Raw genomic sequence first — 13,619 nt, 5'->3', positions numbered from 1 at the left:
TGACCTTGGTCATTGATGCTACCTCTCAGCCTCTGCTAAGCTGGCCCTGTAACCAATGATTCTCTGTCTGAATTGCTGTAGTCCTAAGGGTCTTCTGTTTTCTCTCACAGCTGATAAAAAGACAGCCTTTTTCATCCACCCACTATTGGCAGGGGCTGAGTTTGTATGGTGCTCAGGAAATCTTCTAATGAGATTTGTAGTATTTTAGCCATGCTAGCACCAGAGGCTCTGAAAGCTTTTGTCTTGCCCTGTGCCCACCTGAAGCTCAGCAATGAGCTGCTCCCCAAGGTGAGACCTTGGTGTGGTCTTCATAGAGGTTGTTTTGGGTTTGTTTTTTTTATCCCAACTTAGTCTGGCCCCTCATGCAGGGTCAGCTAACCTTGGGAATCACAATGGCATTCAAACCCTCTCTATTACGATGAAGTGGCAAACTAGAGGTCTGTCCTTCAGCACCACCCCCGAGGTACAAAAGTAAATACCTGAGGTGGTTCTAGCACCTGACTGGGACGCCTCCTCCTAAGTGAGGTTTTGCTGAATTACAGATTACTGCTCTGGGATGTTTCTATATACCTCCACAAGAGCTAGAGGAGGTCTACGTATTTCCCCTTAGAGTGCTGCCCCCTTGAAATGGACCTGAAAGAAAAACAGTTAAATGAACATTTTTTTTAACCACGGAAAATAAATCCATCTATGACATGTCATATCAGCATTTAAGGAATCTTTTGCTTTCTTTTTAAATCAATGAAAAGGTTCATTGGAACTTAGATGGATTACCAATAAATTTGGTGATAGTGATATCTTAGCTTATCATTTTTCTATGCAATAATTTATTTTGTAGGAGGGCGGTTCTTTTGCTGTGGTAGTCTAATACTGGCTCCTGACAATTAGACGAATTAGGATATGCCGTGTTTCAATGTTCATCTAGGTTTCAGTAAAATCTATTGCCATAAACAAACTGTTGTGCCAATAGTTTTAAATGAGATTCTTCTGATCCGATTGCTCTTGTTGCTGGCTGTACAGCTTGGATGTTTGCTGTAATTATACCACTTTTCAGCACTTTATTTAAAAAAAAAATCTTTGCATATTAATATGACCTTGGCGTAATCCTCACAACAGCTTCTGCTCTTGTTTAAGTGTGTCTCTTAATGAACAGATATGCTGCTCCTCAGGCCTGACTGCTGCAGCTGTACTGCTCTCTCTGGTCATGTGCCGTACACACTGAAACCTAAATCCTGATACTCTTGGATGCTCTAATCCCTCCACAGTACGGAAGCCGAAACAGAATATTAATTTCATCTTGTTTTTAGCACATTACCAATTTGAGCAGTTAGGAAATGTTCAGCAGGCCTAAGCTTGCCTCCCATGATTTACATTGGACTATTGTTGGAAATCTTTTTAATATGACACCCCAGGCTGCAATAAGATATAGCTGAAGTTATGGGAATGCAACTGCAAACCCCCAATGCAATGTTTTGCCTTTTGCAGTTGAATAATTACACACTGGGTTTCATTACTATTATTATTATTTAGGCTCAAATGCTCACACTGGTACCAGGTTAACCTATTTTAAATAATCCGACAGTACTCCATGAAGAACTGAGTAGGCACAAAGAGGATCTTTATTTTACTGGACATGAAATCCGATGATTTAAGGTCACCGTCCTTCTTTAAATTGAAGAAAATCCAGTCCTGCTCTAGAGGTCAGCTAGTATTGAAAAGATAATCACTCAGAGTTCACAATCAAATGGATAGATTTAATCCAGCCAGAATTAAACCCAATAGTTAGAAAATGGGTTAGAAATCCAACCAGCTAGTGAGATAGACTTATACCGAGAGTGAGACCAGAGAGAAGATTTAAACATTTGAGTTTAATACTCAAACAATGCTCAAACGGACCCATTGTGTTTCCTGTGACATAGTGCTGTGTGTTCTGCCTTTTCAGTTTTCAAAGTGAAGAATTTCCTCTCTAAGCCCTGCCCCCCCAGGACTATTAAAGCTTTGACAGCATTTTAAACAAGCGCTGGCGGAGGATTTGCCATGCTGGCTACTAACCAATAGCATGTAATAATTCCCCAGTGCCCAAGTTCTATTCTGAATTTATGGATAGAGTGTTTTAACAATGTAGACATTGGGCTGTGCATGCTTAGCATGCATGACACAACAGCACATGACTGCAGAGGTTAATGCGTGCAGCATTGGGTCCTTTATGTCTTGTTTCGCCTGAGTCCATTGTAATGTCTAAGTCTGTTTGACAGGGAGGAAAGTTCACAGCTCTCCTACAGCTTAGGCTTGCTCTTTTTCATGAAAAGAACAAAAAAAAAATTTTTTTCAAACCCAGAATTTGACTTTTGCTCTTATTCGTATCATCACAAGCACAGTTCAGCCTTACCAGCAAGTGCTGTGAGAGATTTGCACATCATTGTGCAGCTCGCCTCTTTTTTTAAAAAATGAGCACCATAAGTGTTATTCTGTCCGGCACTATGACGTTCAGTCTTGCAGAATCACTGAAGTGAATCTTTGTGGCGCTGGCACAAGACGTTACCAAATGAAAACATGCAGAAGGGAACCAGAAGCAGTACAATGAGGATGGGAAATGGCTCAAGGGAAATGGCAACGTCTCACTCTAATTACACTTCAGTGTGTGCAGTGGTGAATGAGGGAGAGCAGCGTTTTGGGATCATTTTAATGGGCAAAGCACTGATGAGAATCCCATGAACAGCAAATGCTTCAAGCTCTGAATTTTTCAGTAGGCTTCATGTTTTGAGTGCAGCGGCCTCGGTGTTCAGCAATGTGAAAGGAAGATTCTTTCTGATTTTGGAAGGTGTGCACGCATGCCATCCACATTGTCAGTCACTGAATGAGATAAGCAGGTGCTTTGGAAAACCTCTACCTTCTGTAAATACGCAGGGGGTGCAGTACCAAAGCTGTCAGCTGTCTCTCTCAGAGTCTTTCCACACTGTAAATGACATACTCAGTGCATGGCAAGTCCTAAAGTAATAATCCGATCTTCAGGTTGCACCTGTTATGACTTCATTTTCGGCAGTCGTTATTAAAAACAAATAAAATTTAAAATTTAAAAAAGCTCAAAATAAACTGTAAACATTGACAGCTCTGTTGGGGGGAAATACCCAGTGTCAACGATAAAGTTGTATTATGATTGCATTTTATCATCACATTAAGTACAATTTTCCTGAGTGTAGCTGATTCTTTCAGCAAACCCTGCCTTCTCCTGTAATGTGATTGGCCAACACTTGGCAGTTAAATCCCTTCCAGACAAAAATGCCTCTGTGTTGCAGCCCCTCAGGTTATAAATTATGTTTGACATTAATGTGTTTTTGGCTATATACAGCTACACTGTCAGAATGGCTCTCTTATATCTGCATTATGTTACAGAACATTATACTGATAATCTCAGAAAAAAACAAAAAGGTATAACGGAACAGGAAGTGTTCTAGCTGTGTTACTATGTTTGACAATATGAGTAATATTATTTTTTAAACATAAATAAAAGCTGTTTGTGTCATGCAAGAAGCAAAAGATTTCAATGCTTTTTTTGCTGTGAGTGTAGTTACCATTAACACGTTGACATATAAATGGGTGCATTTGTCGAACATACAGTAGAGATTCCAGAAATTAAATGACTCTAACCATGAAATAGTTGAAAACCTCATAAAAAGATCAACTGTCACTTTTAAAGTTGAGTTGTTTTGTACAAATTTAAACCTGTGAGATATTGTTCTGGTGCATTGGTGAAGCAATGTAGAGAGTCGAAATATCACACTGTACCGACGACAGTGATTGACGGTGTTGGCAGTTTGACAAATAGGTTTGGGGAAATGTGTTAATGAGAGGGAAAAATTTAAATGTTCAAAAAATTCCTCTCAGATGCATGTATAATGTACATCATGTGGAAAAGTATTGTGATAAATGTTTAAGGTTTTTGTTCTCATTAGTCCTGTTATCCTCAGGTCTTGCTTTCCCAGGGCAGTAGAGAATAACAGTTGCTTTATCCACAGGAAGCACCAAATGACATAACTTAGCGACTGCAACAAGCTATTAGTAGATTCTCACTAGACAGTGGGGATAGCGGATGGTGTTGGCCCATCTTAAGTGTTATTACTGTTAACATGGACTTTGTACTTGTGGAAATGTGGAGGGAGACAGGCACATTTTCACTGGTTGTCAAGATTTTATTGAATTTCCATGCTTTTGTGAAGTCGGGTTTACAAAATATAGAAGCAGGAAGTGTAAAAAAAAAGAAAGAAAATAAAGAGATGATACTTTTTGTTCATGCATTATTATTATTCATCATGTTCTATTGTCAGTGATTTAGGTAGACTATAGTATACATGCACAGAACACACAGGTCTTATGTAGATGCGGGGTTGTCAGCACCTGACTGCTTAGCATCATATCCCAGTGATTTACTGATTATTCTATGTGTGTGCGTAATTGTTTTCACACCATATAAGTATCAATCCTGTTTTACTGATATAGACATGAAATTATTGAGTATTTTAAGGTTTTTATTTTATTTCTACTAAATATAGCATCTGCAAAATATTGCTGAAGAAGGAAAAAAACTTTTGCACATACATTATATATATATATATATATATATATATATATATATATATATATATATATATATATATATATATATATATATATATATATATATATATTAAATAACTGAAGTTGTTTCATTTTGTTTGAGCAGGAGTTCCCTGAATATCAAAAACATCTCTAATTTAGTGGTAGAAAAGTCTGATGCATAATCTAAAGGATCCTAAAAAGATTTTTTCTCCACTGTGATTTATTTTTCTCTTGATAAGCTACTCTGAAAATAACATTAATACAAGGTATTTGGGAAGTCACTGACGTCTTCCAACAATGAGCGTTTATTCTGTTTGCAAAGCTGCAGCCTTGATAATATTTGAGCTTGTTTATTGTTTGTCATCTGGCTTTGATTTTCCAACACAATACCATGAGAAAGTAATGTTGTATCGGGGCCAACTCAAATAATCGCATATACGCGTGTGCACACAGCATACAGTAACAGCCAGTATAATAGGAATACTTTAATAAATCAGCCAGAGAGGAGCCTTGACTGATTAAAATTTTACTTAAGGATGGGAATCTGTCTCTATATAGGACATCTGAACCCTGGATCGTATCTTGCAACAGTGCAGAGTTAACTGTTTGTCACTGTTTATTTTAGTACAATTTAAAATATAATGGGTTATATTAATGTTTCTAAATCTTTTGAACCACTTTTCAATATATCTCCAAGTACAACAGTTCAGACGATCAACACTATTTATAATATTTACCATGGTGACAGAATGGAGCCACTGTCAGTGTTACTGCATTCAAACTGAACTTACTCGATGACTCAAGTGGCTTCTTGAGTCTGTAGCTTTGTTTTTTAACTCGAACAGAGAGCTAACTTGAAATGAAACTCCTTTAGTGAATTTAAAGCAGCTGTAATCAGTATGTGCTGAGTCTAATGATTATGTATACTGTGAATGGAGCAGCTTAAGCCACACAGAGCTATAACCTGAGTCTGCAGCTCCCCCCAGATCACTCCCACTGCTCATAAAAAACTGACTATACCTGCTGAGCACAAAACAGAAGCAGTTTCCAACCAGCTGCTATCATAACTGTGCATTTAGCAGCTATTTACCTCAAGAGTTAGTTGAGATAAAATTGTTGTTTAAGAAGAGCGAATATTACTCTTAAATTTGTCAGGTGGCCAGCGGCACAGCGCCAAATGAAGGATAATGTTGCTCTGTACTGTGTCTGCAGGCTGTGTAAACAGGAAACTGTTTGCTAACAAGTTCAACATATCAGCTTAAAAGGTGATAATATGTCAATGTCGTGTTTACAGATTGTTCTTGCAGCACCCAAGTGGCCAAAAATAAAACGGAATTGTTGTCTGCAAATTCGTTAAGCAGGGAAATCTAGTTTATCATAATGGGTATCACGGTTTGGCATGGCAGACCGTGGGGATATGGGGAATGAGGACCCAGGCGTGGTGCTCTGTGTATAAACAGTGCGCACACACACACTCACATCTACAAGCATGGAGAAGAGCAGCCGCAACACCAAAAATACATATAATATCACCAGCCCATGACTGCCCAGGGATCCTGGGTCGCTCAGACCCAAGACCCTGACAATAGGAGTTTAAGTGTGTTTTCACTACTTGTGCATGAATACTAAACTCATTTTATTTTCCCAGTATGAAGCCAGCTTTAGCACTCATTATGAACTCTCAATGTTACACGTTGTAGAGCTTGAAACATCCCAGTGCTTTTTAAAGTCTCTCCGGTTTAGCTCTTTTAACCTTTTCAGCAGTATGTTGCAGTCTGGGGAGAATAGGTGGTGATTCTTCAGTCTGCTTTAGCTGATAAAAAAGACGATAGGTTTTTGGCTGTGTGATTTGTCACAGGGAGAATGGGGTTTCAGACAGCAGAAGAAAAATATGAGCAAAGTGTATTCTCTTTACCTGAGTTCAGCACAGTGGCGCACTGCTTAGCATTGTTGTTTCACAACAAGAAGCCTCTGGGTGGAACTTCCTGGTCAGTTAGTGTCTTCATGTGTAGAGTTTGCATGTGGCCTCTGTACCTGGGTGGTTTCTGTCTTGGTGCTACGGTTTTCTCACATAATCCAAAGACATTGTGTTAGCCTTATTAGGGATTCTGCGTTGACTTTAGGTGTGACGCATTTGCCCCACTACATGTGGGCAGTGTTGGGAAGGTTACTTTTAAAATGTATTCCACTACAGATTACAGATTACATGCCCCAAAATGTATTTTGTAACGTATTCCGTTACGTTACTCAATGAGAGTAACGTATTCTGAATAGTTTGGATTACTTAATATATTATCATGCTTTTACAACCACATGAATGTACTATTGCTGTGTGATTTATTACTATTACTGAAGGTTACTCGCCATACCAACACCAACTAGATTTTTAAATCTTTTTTTTTCTCTTAATATAAATGAGTAACAGTAGGTTGACATTAGGTAAGGCTGCACTTTTTGCAGCGATCTCGTATAGAAAATTATTCCGCGTGTATATAAAAAAGGTCCGCGGCTCCGAACCGTAGTAAAGGGACCTCTGGCTAATACGTCGGGTTCCGTGTCGGGCTCGTAGCTGAAAACTAGCTTTACTTGGTTGTCTGGGTCAACTTTGTATATACATTTATATATTATATATTTACATGCTTCCATCTCCCGTTTCTGCTCGGTGATAACTCGTACTTTTCCACTCACCTTTTTCTCCCTCCTCGCGCTCACAGACACATAACGGGTATGGCAGTCCATTCTCCCTGCAGCACAGACTACACTACCCATGAGGCTACATTCTTTAGGGCTATGACTGTAACACTCTGCTTATTGCCTTCATATTAAATCATTTTGTGAATAATCTTTTAAAATATTTCTTCACATCAATATGCGGCCCGCCAGTAGAGGTGACATGGGCCGCAAGGTTGAGACACAGACATTAGAGCTTCTTAATGCGTGTTTTGTCTCCAAAAATATGGAGTTCATGAAACAGGAAAATACCGCCGTGTAATCCATTAATTTCAACAAAGTAACTGTATTCTGAATACCAACTTTTAAAACGGTAACTGTAACGGAATACAGTTACTAATATTTTGTATTTTAAATACGTAACGGTGGTACATGTATTCCGTTACTCCCCAACACTGCATGTGGGACAGCTGGGATGGGCTTCAGCTACGTTACAACCCCGATCTGGATGGAAGAAAATTGGAGGAGTGGACATATTATATTTCATAATGAGCAGTCGGTTAATTGTTAACTGAATTAATTATTATGCATTTTTGTCTTTGCCAGAGTATTGTGTTGAACTTACCAATGACTGACTAGTCATTGAAGACTCCCCAAATTATCTTTGTTTTAGGAAAATACATAAATAAATCATATACATATATTTATCAACTCTAATAAAATAATATTCCATTTATTGTGTCTCCAGCAGGGACAACATTATTAATTGTAAACTTTCAAGCTCCAGATGTTGTGATCATTTGCTGGCCTTTTTGTTCTGTTTGTGTGATAATACATATAATAGTTCGGTCTTTACATTTTGGTATGCTAACATAAGCAATTGACATTTTTAACCATTTTCCTTACATAACTGAGTAGAATAGAATAGAATAGAATTCAACTTTATTGTCATTGCACATGCACAGGTACAGGGCAACGAAATGCAGTTTGCATCCATCCAGAAGTGCTTTAGTGATATAGATATATTACAATATATATTAGCAATAATATAGATATGTGAGTATATTACAGAAATGGGTCTATTATGGTATGTTATAATGTACACGGTATGAAGTATGTTGTGAATATTCTATAACTATAAGTATGTACAGGCTGTAGTGAGTACAAGCTATGTACAGGATATGAACAGGATATAAATATGAAAAACTATACAGAATATGAAATAAATAACTTTACAGAATCTGGGATATACAGCTATACAGAAATGGGAACTATGCAAGTTGTAAACAGTTGTAGGATTAAAGATTATCGAATGTACAGAATGATTATTTACACAGAGCTATACAGTAGTGCAGTTAAGATAAGTGAGGGTGTAGATAGTTTCTACAGAGGCTATATAAAGTGCTAGTGGTTGTGAGTGGTGGTTCAGTCCATGTTATTATTGTGTTTGAGGGTATTTATTCTGTCCACACAATGTAAGGAAATTAGCAATTTTATTTCACTTTCAGTGTAGTGATTTGTTTTATCTTGATTTTTTTTCTTTGTTTTGAGAAGTAGCCTAAGGTAAATAATATTACTGTACACTTGCCCATTCTTTTTCTTAAATGCTTATCTGGTTCAGTGTTGAGGGTGGGCTCGAGTGTATCCCAGCTGTAATAGCACAAGAAGCTGGGTACTGCCTGAGCTGGTTTAAAACATGCTTTTTACATAAAAGGAGCAAATTAAGTCTGAGAATCTGAATTTAAAACCAAATTTACTTTCTTGTTATATTCTAGTAAAGAAATCACAATATATCTGCTCAACAGCTCTAATGTGATTTTCCTCGCAAGCTATTTACACATAAGATAATTATAAATGTTCATTTTATAATGAGCCAACATATATCCAGTGTATAAATCACTAGGGACAGCTTTTGTTTTATTAAGCATATTGTTCGTTTTAGTTTTACATTAAATCCATACATTTATCAAGTAACTTCATTTGCTTTTGAGCAAGATTCTTTAATAATATTCTGTGTTTTCATTCAAAACACTTTTTCTTTTCTCCTTTGGGATTTATTTTTAATTTCTCCCAGCTATTTGGGGTTAGTTGGACCTGATAAGTATAAAAACTGAATGTCATCTTTGAAAGGGAAGTAATTGTTTTTTAAACAAAAGCATGTCCTCATATGGATACAACAAGTTTATTTCACAGTGTAATACAATAAAGTTTAACAACGTATGCCAAAATGTAATGTAATATGAGGCCTGGGGTTTCAGGACGATAACATGCAAGACTTACAGGTGTTTTTTCAAATACAGAAATACCGTACTATACACCTGACTCTAACTCTCATACATTCTGACAATTAAAGCCAATTATCACAAACAACACATTCTGTGTGTCACATCTCTTTTCGTATTATATATAATGACGGTTGTGGCCTTCCATAGCTCACTTCCAAAACCCTTATGGGACCAGGATACTCAAAGAACAGTAAGATCACTTACCACACTACCTAAGCAGACTACAGCTGTAGCTAGTATAACACTGACAGGTCACACCTTAGATACTGAATGACAACACAGTACCTGGAAATGCTAGTTAAAGACATTTCCGTCACCCTGTGACACCCAGTTCTCTGTTCAGCAAGTCACTGCTACATCCGTGTAGTGTGTGAGCATGTGAAACAGGTCAAATGTGCTATCTTCATTGCAGTCTAAGGATTCATTCACCTTGTAATTATGCAGTAGCCTTCTGGCCACCATCTCACAGACAGACAGACAGACAGATGCACTGAACCTGCGACAGAGTTACATGAACTGTGAACAGTATTTCTTTCTCATCTTCCCCTGTGATGCTCAACACTTGACAGGGTTTCGTTGGTGCGGTGGATGGGTAGGTGGGCGAATTAGCACGTTTCTGTGTGTGTCGGTGTGCCAGCGTGTGTAGGTGTGTGTCAGTTTGTCAGCAGTGGCACCTACAGGACGCGAACACGTGGGGCTACAGTCAGCTCAGGCGAATGAATTACAGCAGGCTGCGCCGTTGTAAAACGCTGGTGTATTTGTCAGCACACTGCTGCGCCCGTCCAGGAACACTGACTCAGATAAGTGGCTGCTCCCTCACTGTAAATTGTGTATGGGAGGTCGGAGAGATGTAAGAAGTGACAAACCAACACAGCAAAATGAAAATGTGTGCAGTTAACATTCTGCATTCAGCTCCCAGGCAAGATTTCATGCTTGCTGTGGGAGAGGGCTCTTACCATTGACTGATCGGTGAGTCACTCCACTCTGATACAGACAGCATCTGTTGGAGCGAATTTAATGCAACATGGATTTCTGCTTTGTGAATTATGAGTTTTCATAACCTTGATGCAATATTACTGTCTTTTCATAGTGAGCTTTGAGGATGAATAAACCTGTGATAGAAGACACACGTGACAGTCACACTCAAATATCTCTCTTTCCTTGATTTGCTCTCTATTGTGTGTCTGTTTTTCTGCTTATGGTCATCCTGCTGATGTGTTGCTGAGGCACTTTATGACAGAGATACATCTTATGCAATAGATGATGAAGTGCTGTGTTAAAATTATCGTTGTTGCACTGGAAACTGTGGTGTCTATTGTTGACGAGGAGGCTACATTAGATTTAGTGTTACCCCAAAAAGGCAGTAAAAAAGCAGCCATTAGCTACACATCAGAGCTGTCATCCCCTGTCAGTTTGCTGGTTATAGCTGTGACATGGGCATTAGAGTGAAGTTTTATTTTAGATTGCTCTCTGTTTTTATTTCCGCTTGTACCCAATATAGTTTCCTCTGAAGTGCAACCGCAAAATATTTGCTTTGTCTCAAAATTCTTCTTTTAGTGAGCTTTAGGGAAGATTTATTGTTCCCTTTAGTTAGAAAAGAAAGAATCACAATTCCTAGTACAGTAAGTAGATTTGAGAGGATGGCAAAGGACCAAAAATGATTTGTGGAAATGAGGGTTTATTTCCTGCTTTGGAGACAAATGGTGCTTCTTAAATATAAAGCTCATTTACATGTATGAGTCACAAAATCGTTCTCCTATGCACTGTCAGTGTAGTATTTCCTGGCTGTACATCATAATGATGTCTTATATTGGGCCCTTGGCTGTCTAGTTTCCTGCTTTGCTGAAACAATTCATACAGTAAGCTGAATAGCTTCTTCTATTCCCTGTGAATAATATGTGATTTACTGTCTTTTGTTTTTTCAATCTTGAGGCTCTATTGCACTTATGTATTCAGCGGCAGAATAATAGAGACAGTGATTGAAGGAAAACTGCTTCTAAAGTGTTCAGAGCGTTTAAATGGCAATAAATTTTCTATCGCGTAGTAGGATTGTTTTAATATTTCATACACATATACTTCGTTAAAGTTTGATATATTCAATTTGAAGTGTACTTTAAGAGCCAAATACAAAATGTGTGTGTAAATTTCCCCTCAAGCAACACACTGTTATGTAGGCACTTGCTACTGGTGCTCCACCTAGTGGTGTGTTGTTTTAATCAACTTACAGTATGCAGGAACTTACAGTGCTGTAGAGGACAGTAGATCTCCTTTCCACATTATTTTCATTGTTGTGTTTCTTCTGTGAAATGCACCACACATATATTTTTTTCAGTTACTCCTCTGATAATCCAAGGACACAGAGGGATTAACACTTCTAATTGTGCTCCAACTCTAATTTGGTCATTAGCTTTAAATATGGGAATGTAGAGTTACTTCTATGCTTTTATGAAGCTTAAAATTGTTCACAAATGGCTTGGTGGACTGTCAGCAATCCCTAGAATGGGAATGTACATTTTAAAAAGAAAATGAAACATTACTTTTAGAAAGGGCAGCTAAAAAAAGTTTAAAAAAGAAAAGAAAAGAAGAAAGAAAAGCTAGTCAGTCAATGGAAGTAACAAAAATATGGCACAAATGTGCCCTGAAGTCTTGACATGTTTGTATTTGCTCTTTTCATTAACAGACTGCATGTACTGAGTATCAGCATAGAGACTTGAATTTCTATTGTTTAATCGGATGTTTTCTCTGTGTTTCATTTTTCTGCATTGCAGAATGGGCCCAGCAGGTCAGTAGACCCGCGCTAATTGGAGACATGTTTTAAGGACAATACCTCAGCCACCATGAAAGGGTTAGGAGCCAACCGCAGTCGTCACCTGTCTGACTCGTGTGAACCAGCGGGCTGTTCCCAGAAGCCTCTGTGTCCTTTGACCTCTGACCCTCACAGCTCCTTTCTGTTGAGCCCTACTATAAACCACTATGGCACTCTGGACCCCCATCTCCACCAGTGCCCTCCCACCAGCCCCACCACCTTGACTCCTGACTGCTTGCTGCCTTTCAGCCAGATGTCCAACAGCAGCACTTTCCCTCGTCTGCATTTTACCTCTCAGACTGACCAGGTTGACTGCTCCCAGGCCTGTATGGCTACTGGTGGTGGAGTTGGGCAGGGGAGCAGGGCAGGGGCACTATCCACATCCTTGTCTATGGGTATGGGCTTGGGTCTGGGCCTGACTGGTGCCCCTATGATCACCAGTGGATCGGCCACTATCTCGTCTGCAGCAGCAGCAAAGATGAACCGGTTACCTTCCAGCCTACTGGATCAGCTAGAGAGGCACCTGCCCCTACAGCGTGATGGCTTCAGTACACTGCAGTTCCACAGAGGCCGTATGTCAAAGCAACGCAGTGAGAGCCCAGGACGCATACGCCACCTGATGCATTCTGTGCAAAAGCTGTTTGCCAAGTCTCAGTCCTTGGAAAACTCTGCAATCAAGGGTAGCTTAAATGGGCGCTCTGCAGGAGGAATGACTGGGACTACAGGAAGTGGTGAAGATAGTGGTAGACCAACCCGCAGGAGCAAAAGTAAAGACAGGGCTAAGACTGAAGGGCAAAAGCAGAGACCTAGACCTAGTACACTAGGCCTCTGGGGCTCAGATGATGCCCTGGACACTGACACTACCAAAGCTGGCACTATAGCTGTAGGTTACCGCAACCCACTGAGCATGATGACTCTTGGCAGAGCGGTGTCAGACAGCCAGGCCCCTCCAAGACATATTCCACAGGGCTATAATACAATTTCTGCACATACTCTCAAGACCTCCAAAAGCAGCAGTGACCTCAAGTTCCTGGCATGCCCAGCAACACAAGTAGGATCCAAGGAAGAGGAAGAAAGAACTAGGGGAAGCAAGGACGATACACTGGTGAAGAGGGGCTCTTGGTCCACTCTCACACTTACCCAGGCTAGGCAGGTGTTGCAGAAGGGCTCTGCTACAGTCAACAGGACCATGCTTAAATCAAAGTCATGCCACCAAGACTTGGCACAACAGTTCCTTCAGGTAGGAGGGCTTGTGAGTATTC

General features: G+C 39.4%; 1 protein-coding gene across 9 annotated transcripts in view; it reads left to right on the top strand.

Moving 5' to 3' along the window:
- dlgap4a (discs, large homolog-associated protein 4a) overlaps positions 1-13,619 on the top strand; it is a 100,659-nt gene that overhangs the window by 61,832 nt on the left and 25,208 nt on the right. For 5 of the 9 annotated variants that reach the window (XM_082517648.1, XM_082517647.1, XM_082517653.1 and 2 more), the window contains exon 2: positions 12,320-13,597. In XM_082517648.1, the coding sequence (XP_082373774.1) occupies positions 12,389-13,597 (1,209 nt within the window). In that variant the 5' untranslated portion in view covers positions 12,320-12,388. Of the gene's footprint in view, positions 1-12,319; positions 13,610-13,619 lie in introns of all 9 variants that reach the window. The other 4 variants (XM_082517649.1, XM_082517646.1, XM_082517645.1 and 1 more) reach the window with 1 other exon arrangement.

Source organism: Aulonocara stuartgranti, assembly GCF_965226115.1.
Source record: "Aulonocara stuartgranti genome assembly, chromosome: 20".
NCBI classification, from domain to species: Eukaryota; Metazoa; Chordata; class Actinopteri; order Cichliformes; family Cichlidae; genus Aulonocara; species Aulonocara stuartgranti.
The sequence above is the reverse complement of the archived record's forward strand: the minus strand, read 5'-3'. Positions and strand labels throughout refer to the sequence as shown.